The 16,280-nt window shown below is 30.4% G+C and overlaps 1 protein-coding gene across 2 annotated transcripts; it reads right to left on the bottom strand.

The window, feature by feature from the left end:
• Positions 1-3,025: 3,025 nt before the first annotated feature.
• Positions 3,026-11,963, bottom strand: LOC117930767 (myosin-binding protein 1-like). 2 transcript variants are annotated; one of them, XM_034851474.1, is made up of 5 exons: positions 11,745-11,963; positions 11,554-11,654; positions 9,476-10,693; positions 7,560-9,109; positions 3,026-3,522 (listed from the first exon to the last, which is right to left on the bottom strand). In XM_034851474.1, exons 3-4 carry the CDS (start codon positions 10,590-10,592, stop codon positions 7,584-7,586), a joined length of 2,643 nt encoding a protein of 880 aa, XP_034707365.1. In that variant the 5' UTR covers positions 10,593-10,693; positions 11,554-11,654; positions 11,745-11,963; the 3' UTR covers positions 3,026-3,522; positions 7,560-7,583. The 2 variants fall into 2 exon arrangements, with proteins under 2 accessions (XP_034707365.1, XP_034707364.1); XM_034851473.1 differs by having other exon boundaries at positions 11,554-11,963.
• Positions 11,964-16,280: the final 4,317 nt, after the last annotated feature.

Below are 16,280 nucleotides of genomic sequence, written 5' to 3'. Positions count from 1 at the left end.
CTATTTTTTTTATATGAAGATAATAAAAAGAATTAAATTTCATTTATTGATTATTCTTTTTTTATTTTTAAAATATAATATGTTCACAATTAAATAAAGGAATTGGTCAATTGTATATTTTTTTCACAAAAATGTAATATGTTCATAAAAAAAAAATTGGATTTAAGTTTTCCGTCATTTTTTTAATTAAACTACTAGAATCATGTTTAATACATATATAGGCATACATGCACTACAGGGATATGAAATTTGTGTCACTGTATAAAGGTATTTACTAACTGTACAAGAGAAATGTATTAAGTGTACAAGCAGTGTATAAGATTACCATTTATAAAATATTTCAATCTATTTTGAACCACTCCTTTATTTTCCTTATCACCCACAAATTGCATACTCATGTCATGCACTTTATTTAACTCCCACATGAATATTCCAATACTTTCCCAGTAATGATGTTTGAGGAAAAAAAATTAACCCTAATTCATCCACCTTTTTCTCAATTAAACCTTTAGAAATATGGTTAACACACTTACGTGGACATATTACTTAGGAGAGATATATTGCACCATTGTACAATGGTATTACGCTAATTGTACAAGGGAAATGTACTAAGTGTACAAGGGTGTACAAGGTTATCATCCATGAAAGATTTTAATCGATTTTGAATCACTTTTTAATTTTCCTTGTCACCCACAAATTGCATACCCATGTCATGCAATTTATTTAACTTCCACATGGAAATTCCGATACTTTCCTTGGTAATAATATTTGGCGAAAAAAATTTAATCCTAATTCATCTGTCATTTTGTCAGTCAAACCATTAGAAATAAGGTTATTATACCTACGTGTACACACAACTTAAAGAGGGATATATTGCACCATTGTATAATGGTATTACACTAACTATATAAAGGAAATGTATTAAATGTACAAGGGTCTACAAGGCTATCATCTGTGAAATATTTTAGTCAATTTTGAATCATTTCTTTATTTTCTTTGTCACCCATAAATTGTATATGAAATTTGCACTATTGTATAAGGGTGTTACACCCACTGTACAAGGCAAATGTACTAACTGTATGAAGCAAATATACTAATTATACAAGGATGTACAAGGCTACTCTTTATGCAAGATTTCAATCAATTCTGAACTTTTTTTTTCTTGTCACCTAAGAATTGAACACTTTCCCCCATGCATTTCTTCACCTAAAAATTGTTTTTATTTGAAAATTTAAATTTCATCATCCAAAATTTGTAATTGCATATTTTGTTTAAGTAGTTTTAACAATATTTTTTATTACTACATTTACAATTTAGGTATTACAATTTTTTGTGAAATCAAATTAATATAAATGGATAACATTAGTGTCATTGTTTCAAATGACTTAAGACTATATAAACAACACATAATAACTGTTGAGGAAAAATTATCAATATTTTTTACCAAACTATGTCATTTAGATCTTCCCTACCAAAATTAAAACATAGGAAATAAAATTCAAATTAATCACATTTAAAGTGTTTATTACAAGTAAACCGAATGAAATATATATTTTTACTATTTTACCTTTACAAACATAATGTCAACAAAGATTAAAAAAAACATATTTAAATAGAATTAAAAAGGATAAAAAAAAATCATATTTGTAACATTTGTAATTTTTTTTAAAAAAATCATTAATTTAAATTATCAAGTTAATTTTTTTTTGTTGTAATTATAGTTTTGAAGATTCTACGATTTTTATATTATTACTTTTAATTTATTTTATTTGATTTTTTATTTTAAATTTCATCTAAACTTGTTTTTTTTTTGCATTTACATGTTGTCTATTATATCCTTATTTAAGGTGATTTTCATTTAATTTGTGTTTCATTATATTCTCTTTTCAATTTTAATATGTTGTTATACCTCTTTACATAACAAAAGATTTTGTCATTTTTCATCTACAAAACTTTATACAAAAGATATCATGTACAAGGAAAAAAATAAAAAATAAAAAGAGAAAATTATGATATAATTACATACACATCTCTTAATATGATACATTTGCTTGACTTAATGACAACGTGCTTTAATAATTTAAACCATGTCAAGTCCACATCTATTTTAGATTTAAAAGGGTATTTGAATATTTTTCAAATTATTAAGTTATAATACATTATTCAATTAAAAATTAATTATCAGTATTAGTTAAAAGATGATCATGTTACAAAATAATATATTAAGACAATATCTATGTATTATCCATAAAATAGAGAAAATATTCAAATAATTGCCTATAACCTTAAAGATATATAAAAGAGAATGAGAGAGAATGGGAAGTTAATTGTTTTCTTTTTCTTTTTCTTTTTTATAGTCAAGGGCATTTCAAAAAATTTTGAAAAGTAATATCCTTCAACTCAATTTTCACTCATCCACTAGGTTTTGGACTTAAATACAAGGGATACGAGAACCTTGGGCCAATTTTCAATCCCAAATGGGTGTAAAACTCAATTCTCCCTTAAAACTATTAAAAATAAGTTTAAAATATTTTAAGTTTCCAAACAAATTTTTATTTTACGAAATTGTTTTCGAAAAGAGTCACCAAATAAGCCTAGGTATGTTTTGAACCTATTTTAAAACACAATTTCCTATTCTAAGAACAAAAGGCCGGGAAAATATTTTTAAGAATCAAAAAACAGAAAATTAACAAGAAACAATATGTATTATAGATGTTTTCCCTTGTTTTCTAAAAACTATTTTAAAAAATAATTATATAAATATTAAGAATGATTAAAAATAAAACAAAATTAATAAAAATTATTTTAAAAAATATCTAAAAATATAGAAAATAGATTAACAATATTTCAAGTTTCCAAACAAACTCTTATTCTACAAATATTAGAAACAATTTTTAAAAACTATTTTTCAAAACGATTTTAAAAAACACTTCCCAAACATACAATTAGCATCCTTTTAACATAATGAATCCTCCTGGAACAAGCCAAGTAGACAAATTGAAGCTAAATGATGGAACCATGAGACTTACAAGTTCAGCAATCCAGAGTAAAATCATTTATCTGTTTCAATGTACAATAGAGTCAGCAGCAACAGGTCAGACCAATTGAAGTCTACCCTCTTAAATAATAGTATAGTTTTCACTTTACACACAAAATCAACCCCCCTTGGACCCTAAAAAAAATGCATCACTCATCCACTCCTGCAATCCAAAACCAGAAAAAAGCAAAGACAAAAGCCCCATCTCCATTCTCAAAAAAGGAAAAAAAACCAAAGCCTCACCAACTCCTACCATTATCAAGCTACAAACCAAAATATTCTAAGCAATGAAGCAAGCCCAAAGAAGAGAGATTGGAAAAGAAACAAACCAAACATCATACGGTGTCAAATCTAAGCTATTCTATGTCTTGGGAGAAAACAAACTCGCGATACTGTACAGAGGTTATGCCAGTTTTGTACCAAGGTATTGACTGATGGTAGCTGCCTGGCTCTTTGGAGTATCATCATGTCTTTTCCCGTGGCATCTGCAATATTAACATAACAACCCCTCAGAGGATAAGCTTAAAAAAGTTCAGAAACAGGCTTTTATGTATCTATATGCTAATCTAATCTTGGAGTTGCATATTTCATTGAACATACTAAACAAAGAAGAGAACATGGAAGGTATAGTTGGGAAAAACAATGCAAATGCTAGACAATGAAGGCTTTCAATTTCCATCAGTGCAGTATAGTTTCGAAATTCTCCAGAGCAAAATCTCCTTGCCAGATAGTATGTCAGAATTAGTTTGTTAAGAGTTCTGAAATTCAATATTGTGATGCTTTTCTTTCCCTGCATTTTCTCAGCAGCCAAACAAACCACAAGAGAAAATGATGCACTCATGAATCAACCAAGAATAAATGCTTGTTATGCCATAGAGTAACAATAAGAATCTCTCCTCTTTTCACAAAATTATTCTCACAATTAAGCTGTGGTCTTATTCCGGCCAGGGAAGATTACCGAAAGGCATTGAGTTTCTCTCCAAAGTCCAAACTAAAAAAACCAAATACATCTCATATGGACTATTTTCTCGAGAAAAAAAAATTCTTCAGAGTCCTCCAAATATGTTGGAAATTATTCTCACAACAAAAAACATGGTTCCTTCACCTAAATGCTTCTTAACAAAAAACGCACTTGGAACATAGGATCAACTGTTAGATTTAAGGCCCTCTCAAGACATGCACTAGAAACCCATCCTCAAACTGAACCATTTCCAACTAAAAGAAAAGAATATGAATCACCCACTACCATGACACCATGCATCTACAATATGACACAGGACCAACTAGACCACCCAATAAAGAAAGAAAGGCACAGATTCTTATCACACCAAAAATTTTCCCAGGTACCTTCATTGCATGTCCTCTACTACAGGAATATGTCAATAGAATCCTGTAGACATGGTCATGTACAATCTTACATTTAAAAAGGTAGAGAAGAAAGATACTGATAATAGAGCCATGCGCTAATGCCCTAAGATTCGTGATTACATGAATCTGATGTCCAGATTCTAGCAACAGATGAATCCCCAACTAAAAGAATGACTCACAAAATGATCCTTTGAACTGCATTTTAACAAGCTAACTCAACCTTTTAAGGCACCTCAAGGTCAGATTTTGGTAGTCTTTAAACTAATCTGATTACGAGTAAAGGTGGTCTCTAAGGTGTTTTAGACATTCAAGAATAGACTTGATGCAAATCAGGGCATCTTATTCCTTGAATGTAACTGTTTTCTACCAACATAGTGAAGCATTATACCACCCATTTCCAATTACATGAGACCTTCTTCACTCCATTCTCTTCAAAAAATGCAGGCACACAGAAAACATATTAACAGCCGGCAATACACAAGATGACAAAGACCATGCAGATGGTCTGGGAAATTTTTTTAAGTTTCTCATTTACCTAATGTCCTCCAACTCACTACACAGACCTGGAACAATAGTGCTAGAGGAAATAGAAATGTTTTCCAGGAAGTTTAACACATGAGAATGATGACTAAGCAATTTTGTCAAATCCTTGTTTGCTTTATTCAACCAATTTTGAGCATGTATTGATTTGTAACACTCACACAATGTTGATTTATTTTTCCTTCATTGCTTCTGTAACTTTATTATCATTTGAAATTAGAAAACGAAGAGTATTAAACTTCATTCTCCGTCTCTGGTGAGGTCGCATCAGCAAAAGAGTACTCATCAATCCAATTCCAGCTTCTGTCCCAGATGAAGTTGTTCTTGTTGGTATCATAGATGTGCTGTAAGAACTGGGCAATGTCCCTAAATTAATTGATATAGAAGCATGAACATTTGTGGATGGAAAATGAAAGATCACTTAAGAAATTATGATAAATGGAATGATTTCAGACAGTATGATTTTAAAATTTTCTCTAGCACCTGTCTAGGATAATCATAAACTTTCTTAAGATCTTTTTGCAATTATCTCCATCATTCAACATGGCAAATAATCAAGATCATAGTTGTGAAAGGAGCGCTTTAAGCACACCTAGGCTCAAGGCACACCCACTCCCTAGTTGTAGCATCTTGCTTGTCAAGGTGTGCACCTTGTTGGAGAAACTCACCTAGCCTACTTTACTTCCATTTTTAAAACACTTCTATTCTTGAAACTTCTAACCATATATTGAAATTTATACAAATTCATTACTTTTTTGTTGGATGCTTCTTTTAAATGTTTGGAATCTTAAATTTTTTGTTGATCGGATTAGATTTTAGATCATATCATCATAAAAAGCATTTCACTTTCCTTAGGCTTGCACTTTGTATTGTGCCTTATGCCTAAGCCATAAGAGACTTTTGTGTCTTGTGCCTTTTAAAACTATGATCAAAATATCCTTCATCCAAAATTCAAATCATGGCCATCTTAGCAGTCTCACTGGTTAACCCACAAACATCTCTCATGAGACCAATTACTTGCCTTATTTTTTGTTTCAAACCATACAATAGGAGTATAAGTACATTTGCAAGCATATTGTCACAAGATGCTTCAAATGACCCTCCCCATGGGCTTATATAGGGGGTAGGAAGCTTCTAGAGACCCCTGGAGACATCTACACTTAGCTACAAGGTGGAAGAGTTGGAAGCTTCTAGAAAAGGCTAAAGATGTCCACACATCTCTACGCTTGGCTAGGAGACCACTGGAAAAGTGTGGGGTGTTCTAAAATCTTCCAAAGTCATCTTGTACATAGACTAGTGTAGGAGCTTCTAGATTATTCTTGATTTGTAAGGAACCCTTCAAGGTTCTAGAGACTTCCTAATGTGCCTATAAATAAGTTAAGGCCCCATTTGGCCAAGGCACCACCCAAGAACCTAACCAACCAAGCAAATGAGCTCTAAGCACTTGTAAAGCTTCCTTTGAGTAATAAAAGCTTCCTATTCTTTAAGTGTTGCCTACGGTTCTCTTAGCTTCCAAATCGTGTACATCTTAGCTTAGCAAACTAAGCATAAAGGGGAAGGCTGACTTAGCAACTTTCAAGCGGGGTGAGTTGTCTAAGTGCCGCACGTGAGCTTAGGAAAGGCCTAAGTCCGTGACATATGCTCACAAATTAAAGATTTGTCTTGATTAGGAGTCTATATTCTGATAGAAAACAACAAACTGAACAAGAAAAACAGGATGGATATATGCAAGAAAGAACATGACTTTTTCAAAGAATTAAAAATCAAATGAAGATGTTGAAAGCACCCCCAGCCTACCCGCTCTCAGAAGGATAAAAAATGGCCCTAAACTCTTCCAGCATAACTGCATCTATTTTATCTAAAAAACCACTGAGAACCCTAGCAACCCAATGGAGATCACCTCTATCTTGTAAGTAAGAAAAAAATTACCCTTCTTCAAGTGGATAGTCCTCTACAAGCCTTAAAACTTGGAAGTCAACCGGCTTAGTGAAGTAGAAGAATCCCCTTTGACGTCTAATCTGTTCCACCCTGAACAATTAGCTTTTGTAATGCCTTCAACAATGGCTTTGATAGCATTACCTAATCTCATAGCTTTGAACAAGCTAACAACATACTTAGATCAAGATATCAAACTATATTGACTTATCTTGAGTGCTCCATAGAGCAACCTTGTGTAGTCTAGTCTATTAGATGAGGGATAAATCTAGGTTGACAAAATGTCTTCCATGAGTTCATTTAAGTAAAAGTATACTGGCTACAGTTGCATCTCCCTTCTCGGTGATACTTAAAAAAAAAGTCAAATGTTGGCCTCCCACTCACTTGAAGAAACACACACACACACACACACAAAAAAAAAAAAAAAAAAGGTTGCCTACGGTTTAAGTATGGCACATTCCATCGACTTTCAACTTTAAACTGGAAATTTGCACTATAATGTATATGAAAAATATGTTAAGGTGTTGTTTATGAAATTAAACTAGACTTGTTCAAACAGCCATTTACAAAAACACAAAAAACATATATGTACATACGAATATGCATTTGTGGACTGAGATACAAAATAGAAACTACACCAACATGCTTAAAAGTGCAGCATGTTCATTAAAGTACTTACCTTTGCAAGGTATGGCATAAAACCTCAAGAAACAGTTTGATTTCTTCTTCGTATCCCAATTTTCCGCAATTCTTGCAGATCAGAAGCTATCTGTTGAATGAATTGAAGTCCCTCATCTCCATTTCTGAGCGAGTTGATGGAGCGCTCAAGAAAATCACGGTCTGCCTCGAGTGCTTCCAACCGATTATTTAGATCAGAAATCTCATTTCCAAGAGCAATTAGATCATTCTCTCTACAAAATATGGAGGAGCTTTGGCCTGATTCCTTGCCAACAAACTGAGAATTCTGTGATGAGGCAAAACTTCCTCCAGCATGTGGACTTCCTCTAGATACAGAAATGTCGTTTTGCACAGGCAAATCAGTCTCTTCCATTCCACCATCTTCTTGAGACCCCTCTTTATGGTTGAGCTCTTTTGAGTCGCTTACTCCATTTCCAGAATATTCACCATTAGCCAAGTTTGAGCATGACCCATCATTAGAGAAGAGACGAAGCTTCACCTCCAATATCTTCAAACACTCTGAAATGTATAACCTTTCCTCTTCAATCTCTAACAATGAATTCTTCATAATACTCATATGTTTATCATTAAAAGACATTTCTTTTCTTTCAACATTATCACAGATTTTAGGTTTCACCATAACCACATTACTAGGAACACCAACATCATTTCCAACACAGCTTGCATCTGAATGCTCCATTCTAACATCTTCTATTTTTGGATCACAAGTTGGCTGCAATGTATTCTCCAACAATGTTTCATCTGGGAATTTCTTCCTATAAAATTCAAGCTCAGCTTCTCGATCTTGCATCTCTTTCTCCTTTTCCGTAAGAAGGTCATTTGTCTTTTGCAGTGCTTCCATGTCATACTCAGCCTGCTCTTCCATCATTCTTAAGTATTGCAATGCTTCCATATGGAGCGCTGCCTTCTCCTCCTGGAGTCTGGTAATCATGGCCATTGCCTGGTTTGCAGAAACTGCAGAAGCATTTCTTTCTTCATCCAACTCCCTATACAAAGCAATGATGGTTTTCCTGTCATGCTCAACTTGACGCTTTAACCGATCAACCATGCTTTCACCTTCTATTTCACTGACAATGCTTCCATCCAAAGATAAGCCAGATTCGTTTCTTTCAAGTGAGATCCTCTTTTGAAGTATATGCAATCCAGTAGGGGTAGAAGAATCAAAGGTTTTCAAGTCATCAACATTTCCAGATACTCTAGGACTTATATCATTTAGTGGTAACTCAAACCCTCGAGTGGCAGACATTTGTGATAGCAAGACCTTGAACTCTCCACTAACTTTTGCAGAATCTTTCCCAGTGCGCTGGTCTGCAAGAATACCAGATGATTGTCTTCCTCTATTACTTACAGCTAGCCTATAAGCATCACCAAGATCCAAAGAATTGGGCATTTGATGAACAGTATCAACTAACATGGGATTAATTTCTGAACCTATTACACCACCTGCAATTGGCCCACTTCCTGTCTTAGAGATTTCCCCTTTTTCGGCCACAGATGTTTGTGGAACTTCACTAGCTTCGGCATCATCTACTGCAAAACATCAATAAGTAAAAGAAAAGCTCAAATTTTCAAATTTAACTGAATAATATAATCAGATCTCAGGACATAATGTAGAAATGAAAATTTTAATTTCAAATTGTATAGCATTTGAATACAAGATTGTTTGGTGGAGCAAAGCAATTACACAAAGAAGGGAGGAAATTTAAAATTAAGATTAAGAATGAAATCCAAAGATGATATTATATTATTATTTAAGTGCTGAGCAAAAAAGTTTCATTTGAACCACCATCAAACAAAATAAATACATTTCAAACACCATGTGCAAATCAGCAGAGTGGTTTTGTTTGGAGACCCAACAGCCACAAAATAGAGCAAGAGTAAAAACTTCGAACTTACAGACTTGTTTTGATAATTCAACAGGGGTTTCTACGGAATTGAATGATGCAGGAGTATCATCTGTGTGAGTAAGCGCTGGTAATACAGAAGGATCAGCCTTGTGTTCAAGCTTCTGCCAATCAAGCTCCTCCAAGCCATGCCCAATAGCAGCAGTAGGTGCTTCAGAAGCAGTCCCATTGAGCTTGATAGCATTTAATTGCACCTGTGGCATTGCATCTGAAGGCTCAGATACAAAAGCTGGAATTATCAGTTTCTCAGTGGCCAAATCATCAGCAAGGGTAATAACACGTGGCTCTGGTAATAAAGAATGAACTGTGACATCTTCCTTGGGTTGATTGGTTTCACATGGTATCGTATTTGCATCATCATCATCAGAAAGTAGGATCTCAGATTCAGTATCAGAAGTAATCTTGAGTTCTGTATATCCTATATGAGATAAAGGATCAAGGCGCTTACTTCCCAGTTGAGGAGCTCCAACTGATCCAGACAGTATGTATTGTTTCTTTTTCAGACCTTCATGACTATGTTCAACAGAACCTGATAAAGACAGGTCAAGCTCAGCAGCCTCAGACTCAATTGATTTGGTCTGAAACAATCTTTTGTCAGACTCACTAGGAATGTATGGCTTGCTGCAACAAGAACAATGCCTTGTGCTTGAAGAAGAAGGCTTATACTCCTCAAGTATTGGGTCATGATCAAGAACCGAGTTAGTGTCCTCTCCCAATTTACCCACCAATAATCTGTTTGTTTCAGCATTATATTTATTTATTGTGGCAAATGAGAAGAGGCAATTTTCACACATTCCACGACCATTGACTAGCTTTTTATGAGTATAACAAAGAACTAAAGAGGAGATCTCCAACTTATGATTATGGCAAATCAAATCCCAATAAAAGCCAAGTTTTTCCTTGCCTAGAACACGATCAAGTCTCGAGCATAGCAGGCATGGTGCTTGCAATTCACAACCACGGGCAAATTTAGTGACCAAGTATGAGAATATGCCATCAATGAACAACATAAACATAAGCAACCATTCAAAAAAAGCTGACGTCAAGACTGTTGTAAAACCCTGGGAAACATTCTGAGATTTAACAGATGAAATCCCCATTGTAGCCATGCCCTGGCAAGATTAGTAGAGTAAGTTCACAGCAAGAAATCGACTGCCCGAAACAGAATAGTGTCCAGTCTTCCTAAAACCATCAATGGAAAATATCAACACTGCAGACATAAATGAACAAACAAATTTAGGAGCAATTCAAGGAAAAAAAATTGCAAAAAAGGCAGCATACATTCAAAATGAGGATAAAAAGGAAGGAAAAAAGAAACTGAATACACATTTCAAGGAAAATCCTAATAGAAGCTAAAAACAAAATTCAAAGCAGAAATAGAAGGGACCTGCATTTTATAGATGATAAAAAATGGAAAGGATCCGATTTCTACCAACACCAGAAGCTAAGGAAAAAAAAAAAAAAAAAAATCTTAACAACAGGCCACAAACATGTCTCATACAGAAGCAATGCCATCATAATCCTGGCATATAACTCCTAAAGCTAGTAATTAAATATCTAGAGTGCTAAATGAGAAATCAATAACAGTATGTTTCTTACCAAAAAGCAACAAACCCATATCTCCTACATAATCAATACCCACCCATATAATTTTCAACCATTTAAGAAGCTGATAAAATAAAGCCTTCAACAAAAAAAGTTAGAAAAAAAAAAACTTAATTCCAAACCAAACCATTTCTCAAATAAGATTAACATCCATAAAAGCCATAATACCTACCCTAACTCTAATCAAACAGAACTTTCCAAACAAAAAATGCAAACCCATCTCAGGATCAGAACCCAATACAACCTTGACACACACCCGAAATCAGAAGCCAACACAACAAAATTATCAACCTAACAAGAAAAAAGGAAAACAAAAAGAACAAGAAAAACCCAACTTTCACAGATGATCAATAGCCACAAAACCATTAACAAAAAGTCTTAACCCCCAATAATCTGAAAAACATCAATACCCATAAAACACCAAATCAAAATTCAATAAAAGAAATTATAGAAACCATGACCTACCTGTTCATGTGAGATGGCCAACAACGAGAGCAATGAATGATTCAGCGATGATGGTCCAATCAAACTGACCCGTCCTCAAATTGAAGACAAAAACAAAAGACCTGTTCAGTTGGCAGATTGGAAAACGTTTATTTTCAAAAGTTAAAACACAAAAGAGAAAGAAGAAATTATTGAAACATTATATGCCCAACCGCAAGTTGAATATTTCCAACTGATCCGCCCACGTTGTTTTCAGATTCAAAGGTGAACACAGAAAAACATAAAATATAAAAAGTTTAATACGCCGACAAATGCCAAAAAGTCGGCTGCAGATCATAACCGACAAATGCCGAAAGTACCCCCCCACAAAGAAGAAGCTTCCCCACTTCCATCAAATTAATGTACCCAGAAAGATTCCCAGATTCTCTCCATTTTTTCTTTCTCTTTTTCTTATATTTTCTTTTTCTTTTTCTTCATCTGTAGTTTGGTCTCCTATCTTATTATTTTATACTGTAAATAGTAGCAATGTTGGGTAATGGTTTGAAAAGAGTTCAAAAAAATAGTTTTTAAGTACTGTTTTTTATAACCCTCATGTGATATTTTATAGAATAAAAGTATGTTTGGAACTAGAAATGTTTTTAATTTATTTTTAATATTTTTAAATATTTTTAAAAATTATTATTATATTTTTTATTCATTCTACATACTTGTATAATTTATTTTCTAAAATAACCCACAAAAAAATAATATAAAATAATTAAAAGATGTTATTTGAAAGCACTTGTTTTTTGTTATTAAGAATAAAAAATTAAAAATAGTTTTTAAGTTGTCAAACATCTTTTCTTATTTTTTTGTTTTGAAAACAGAAAATGTTCTTAAAATCATCTATCAAATAGGATCTTAAACTTTTCCATTTATGGTGTAGGGTTCAATATATTAAACAATATCTTAGGATGTAATTACTAATTATTTATAATATAAATAATTTTTAATTATTTATATTCCTCTATCACTTAATAATTTATATTTGTTAAACACAAAAACTAAAAAATAAAAATAAAATCTCATTTAAATTCATATAACTTAAATATATTTCTTTTTTCTCACTTAACACTAAAACTATAAGCTTTGATAAAAATGAAAAAAAATTAACTTTCAAACCAAAAGCCAATTGTTCTTTTTTTAAATGACTTAATAGTGAATAACTTACTTTTTTTTTAACTATAATATAAGAGGAAATATGAAATAATGAGAAGTAATAAGGAAAGAAAAAAATATTAAGAAAAATCATTTTTTTATGTTTGGGTTTCAGACAAATAAAAAGTAAAATAAAATTAAAATTAGTTCGAAATTTATAAATTTTTAAATAATTCAATCTTTACATAGAAGAGAAAAAAAAAGTGAAATGAGTTTGAAGTATGTATAAAATAATTTATTAATTTTAGATCTATTTTTTATTTTTTTTCATTTTTTTTTTCTTCTACTTTATTTTCCAAATATTTTCCCTCCTATTTTTAGAGGACCAAGCATAGCCTAAGATTATGTTCCAGTTTTTTTCACAATGATGATGTAAGATGGTTGTTAACTAAATTGTTCACTTTAATGAAAAGTATGCAATTTTAAATTAATAATTTTAAGAATAAAATTTAGAATAACTATAAATTCAAATCAAATGTGTAAATTTTAAAAGTAAAATATCATGAACATGCAATATTATGAATGTTAATTTACATTTAGCTTTAAATATTTTATATTTAATTTAATTTTTAAATTTTAATTAAAAAATTTAGGGAAAAGTGGGTTTGATTGGATAATTTTTTTTTCAAAAAAAAAAGAACTCCAACTTTTATAAATAGTTTTATGTTCACCCATTTAAAAATATTTTAAAATATATATATTTTTTCATAACTCAAATAATTATTTCCCAAAATACCCTTTTACTTGATAATATTAAATAAAATTATTCAAAATTAATTTATTATTTTAATTTAATAAAAGTGTTTTATAAATAAATATATATAATATGAGATACAAATTATTGTGAAAAAATTCTCTAGTTAAATAAAATCTCATCTTATATCGTGTATTATAATTCTCAAGTGATAAATAAAATTTTTCTAATCTCCTAGTTAATAATGATTTTATATTGTGTATCATGCAAATCATTTCTTCTTATCATTTTATTAAATAAAATTGAACAAAAATTTTGTTACTTGACATCAATAATAAAATAAAAAATTTTAAAAATTTAAAATGCAATTAAAACTAAAATAAAAAAAAAATTAATACAATTAAAAACCAAAAAAGAACTTAAAAATTTAAAAATAAAATATTTACTCCCTTGTATTTTCAACTTTTTCTCAATATTTATATTTTCTACCAAAATGTTTTAATTAAATGAAAGTTAATATTTTATTTTTATATTTTTAGTTTTAAAGTTTTTTTAGTTTTAATTGTATTTTTAATTTTTAAAATTTCTTATTTTATTAATTTCAAATATTAAAAAAAATTGTTAATGGATATTATTAACATATAAAATGATCATTTTAGGAAATAATTATTTGAGTTATGAAAAAGTGTATGTAATTTAAAATATTTTTAAATGAGTAATGATAAATATAATTTATAAAAGTTTGAATTATTATTATTATTATTATTTTAAATCAACGGAATCAAAACCCACTTTTCCCAAAAATTTATACATAAAAATAGAATTAATAAAATAATTTAAAAATTAAGCCCTCCCTTGTTATGTTATTTATAAGCATATGACGAGAGTTTTTTTTTTATTTTTTTTTTAAGGAAAACAATTACAATAAACAATTTATATGTTTTCCTTCTTTAAAACATTTTGTAGAATTTAACTCTTCTGGACTGTTCTAGGCCAATCCAACATTGCCCTTTACTGATATTTACTGATAATGGCCTAGATTTTCATTTATTGTGGTGCCTATTATTATATTAAATTAAATCAATTATTGAAAAGTCAAGTGAAAAAAAAAAAAAAAAAACCTTAAAATCTAGCTTATGAGGGTGATAAAAAAAAGGTAAAAAATATTAAAATATATATATAGAAACAAAGATCATGTTGGTTCTATTTTGTTTTAAATAATTAAAGTATTTATTTTGAAAAAGAAAAGTAATATTTGATCCATTTTGAAGTTAATTTTTTTAAAAACATACTTAGTGGAAGGTGAAATTGGGTTTGATTAAAATCAATATTTTAATTTTTTTTTCTCATGTGGTTTTATTAATTTCTTTACTTTTATTTCCTATTTCTTTATATTTTTATTTTATTTATTTAAAATTAAATTTCATTTTTTAATATTTTTCTTCTCCAATTCAAATTTAATTATATTTGTTAAGCTACAATTAAAATTTTGATATATACCAAAAAGTATATATATATTTACTATAATTTTTGGAATCCCAATACAATATTTTTAAAGGCCCTCACATTTTTTATAATGATCATCATCCAATTAGTGGATCAAGGCTTGAGGGTCTAGTCATGGGTCATTTAATCATTATGAATGGAATATCATGTCTACTCAAAAGGCCTCTTCTAAATTTCAAAATATAATGCAATAATGATTGAAATTACAATAAAAATAAAAAATAATAATAATAAAATAGCTCAAGATAGAATAAAAAAAAGACAATAATTGAAAATTGACAATTTATTATTACAACAATATCTTTTAGGTTACAAAAGAGAAATTGACAATTTATTATTACAACAATATCTTTTAGGTTACAAAAGAGTTTGCTTCAAGTACAATACTCTTGGACCAATTGAGAAAGATTTTATTATAATGGAAAGTAATAGCTAACAAGAAAGGATTGAAATGTAAGAATAAGGTCATCAGCATGAAAAGTCTAAATGTTGTCATGCCTTGGGAAGTAAGGAAGGACCTTTTATATATAGAACTTTTGTGTATAGCATGAATCGTGATTTGTCGGTTATTGTAGCATGAATAGTGTTTTTTTTATATAAAAAATAAAATTATTATTAGTGTTGACCACAAAGGTCCTCCTTATAAGATGAATTTTGAATCAACCTGTGAATCATAAAAAAGAATAGCTTTTTCAATATCATCATCTTCTAAGTTATCATCAAGCTTCTTGAGAACTTTTAGGAGCCATTTGCGATAGTCTGCTTTGTCAAGGGCAGTAGCAGAGGAGAATCGACATTTGCTTTTGGTTGTCAAAAAGTTAGCTTGTTTTGGAATAGTTGAGCTAGCCAATATAAGGTTTTGAATTAGTTGCAAAACCTTTTGCTACCAAATAAACTCTTGATTCAATTTGTCCCACCATTTAATACTGAATTCTTTCAATGAAAAGGGTAAAAATGGATGTGGAATATATATAATTCTAACTTAAAATCCAAGGGATTTTTAATCTAAAGCAAAATGTTAAAAATATTGGTTGAAGAAGAGACTCAATACTTGAGTCTTGCTTTTGTAGTCTTAGAATTTTTGCTTCAATGGACCCAAAGTAAAGCCACCATTCTTGAAACCAAGCAAGAAAAACTTAATTGCAATGTTTCAAGAATTGAATAAGTCATGAATGCTAATAATTTTGTGAATAAAACATTTGGTACTAGACATTCATATAGTTTATGTAGTTGTAGCTTACTAAATGCAAACTTTGATTAAGACTTTACAAGAATGATTTTGATTTCAATTTTTTATAAACAACACTTTTAAAATACTACATTTAGAAAATGCAATCCTTTTAGGATTGAC

Source organism: Vitis riparia, chromosome 14, assembly GCF_004353265.1.
Source record: "Vitis riparia cultivar Riparia Gloire de Montpellier isolate 1030 chromosome 14, EGFV_Vit.rip_1.0, whole genome shotgun sequence".
NCBI lineage: Eukaryota > Viridiplantae > Streptophyta > Magnoliopsida > Vitales > Vitaceae > Vitis > Vitis riparia.
Note: the sequence above shows the minus strand (reverse complement) of the source record. Positions and strands in the feature narration are given on the sequence as shown.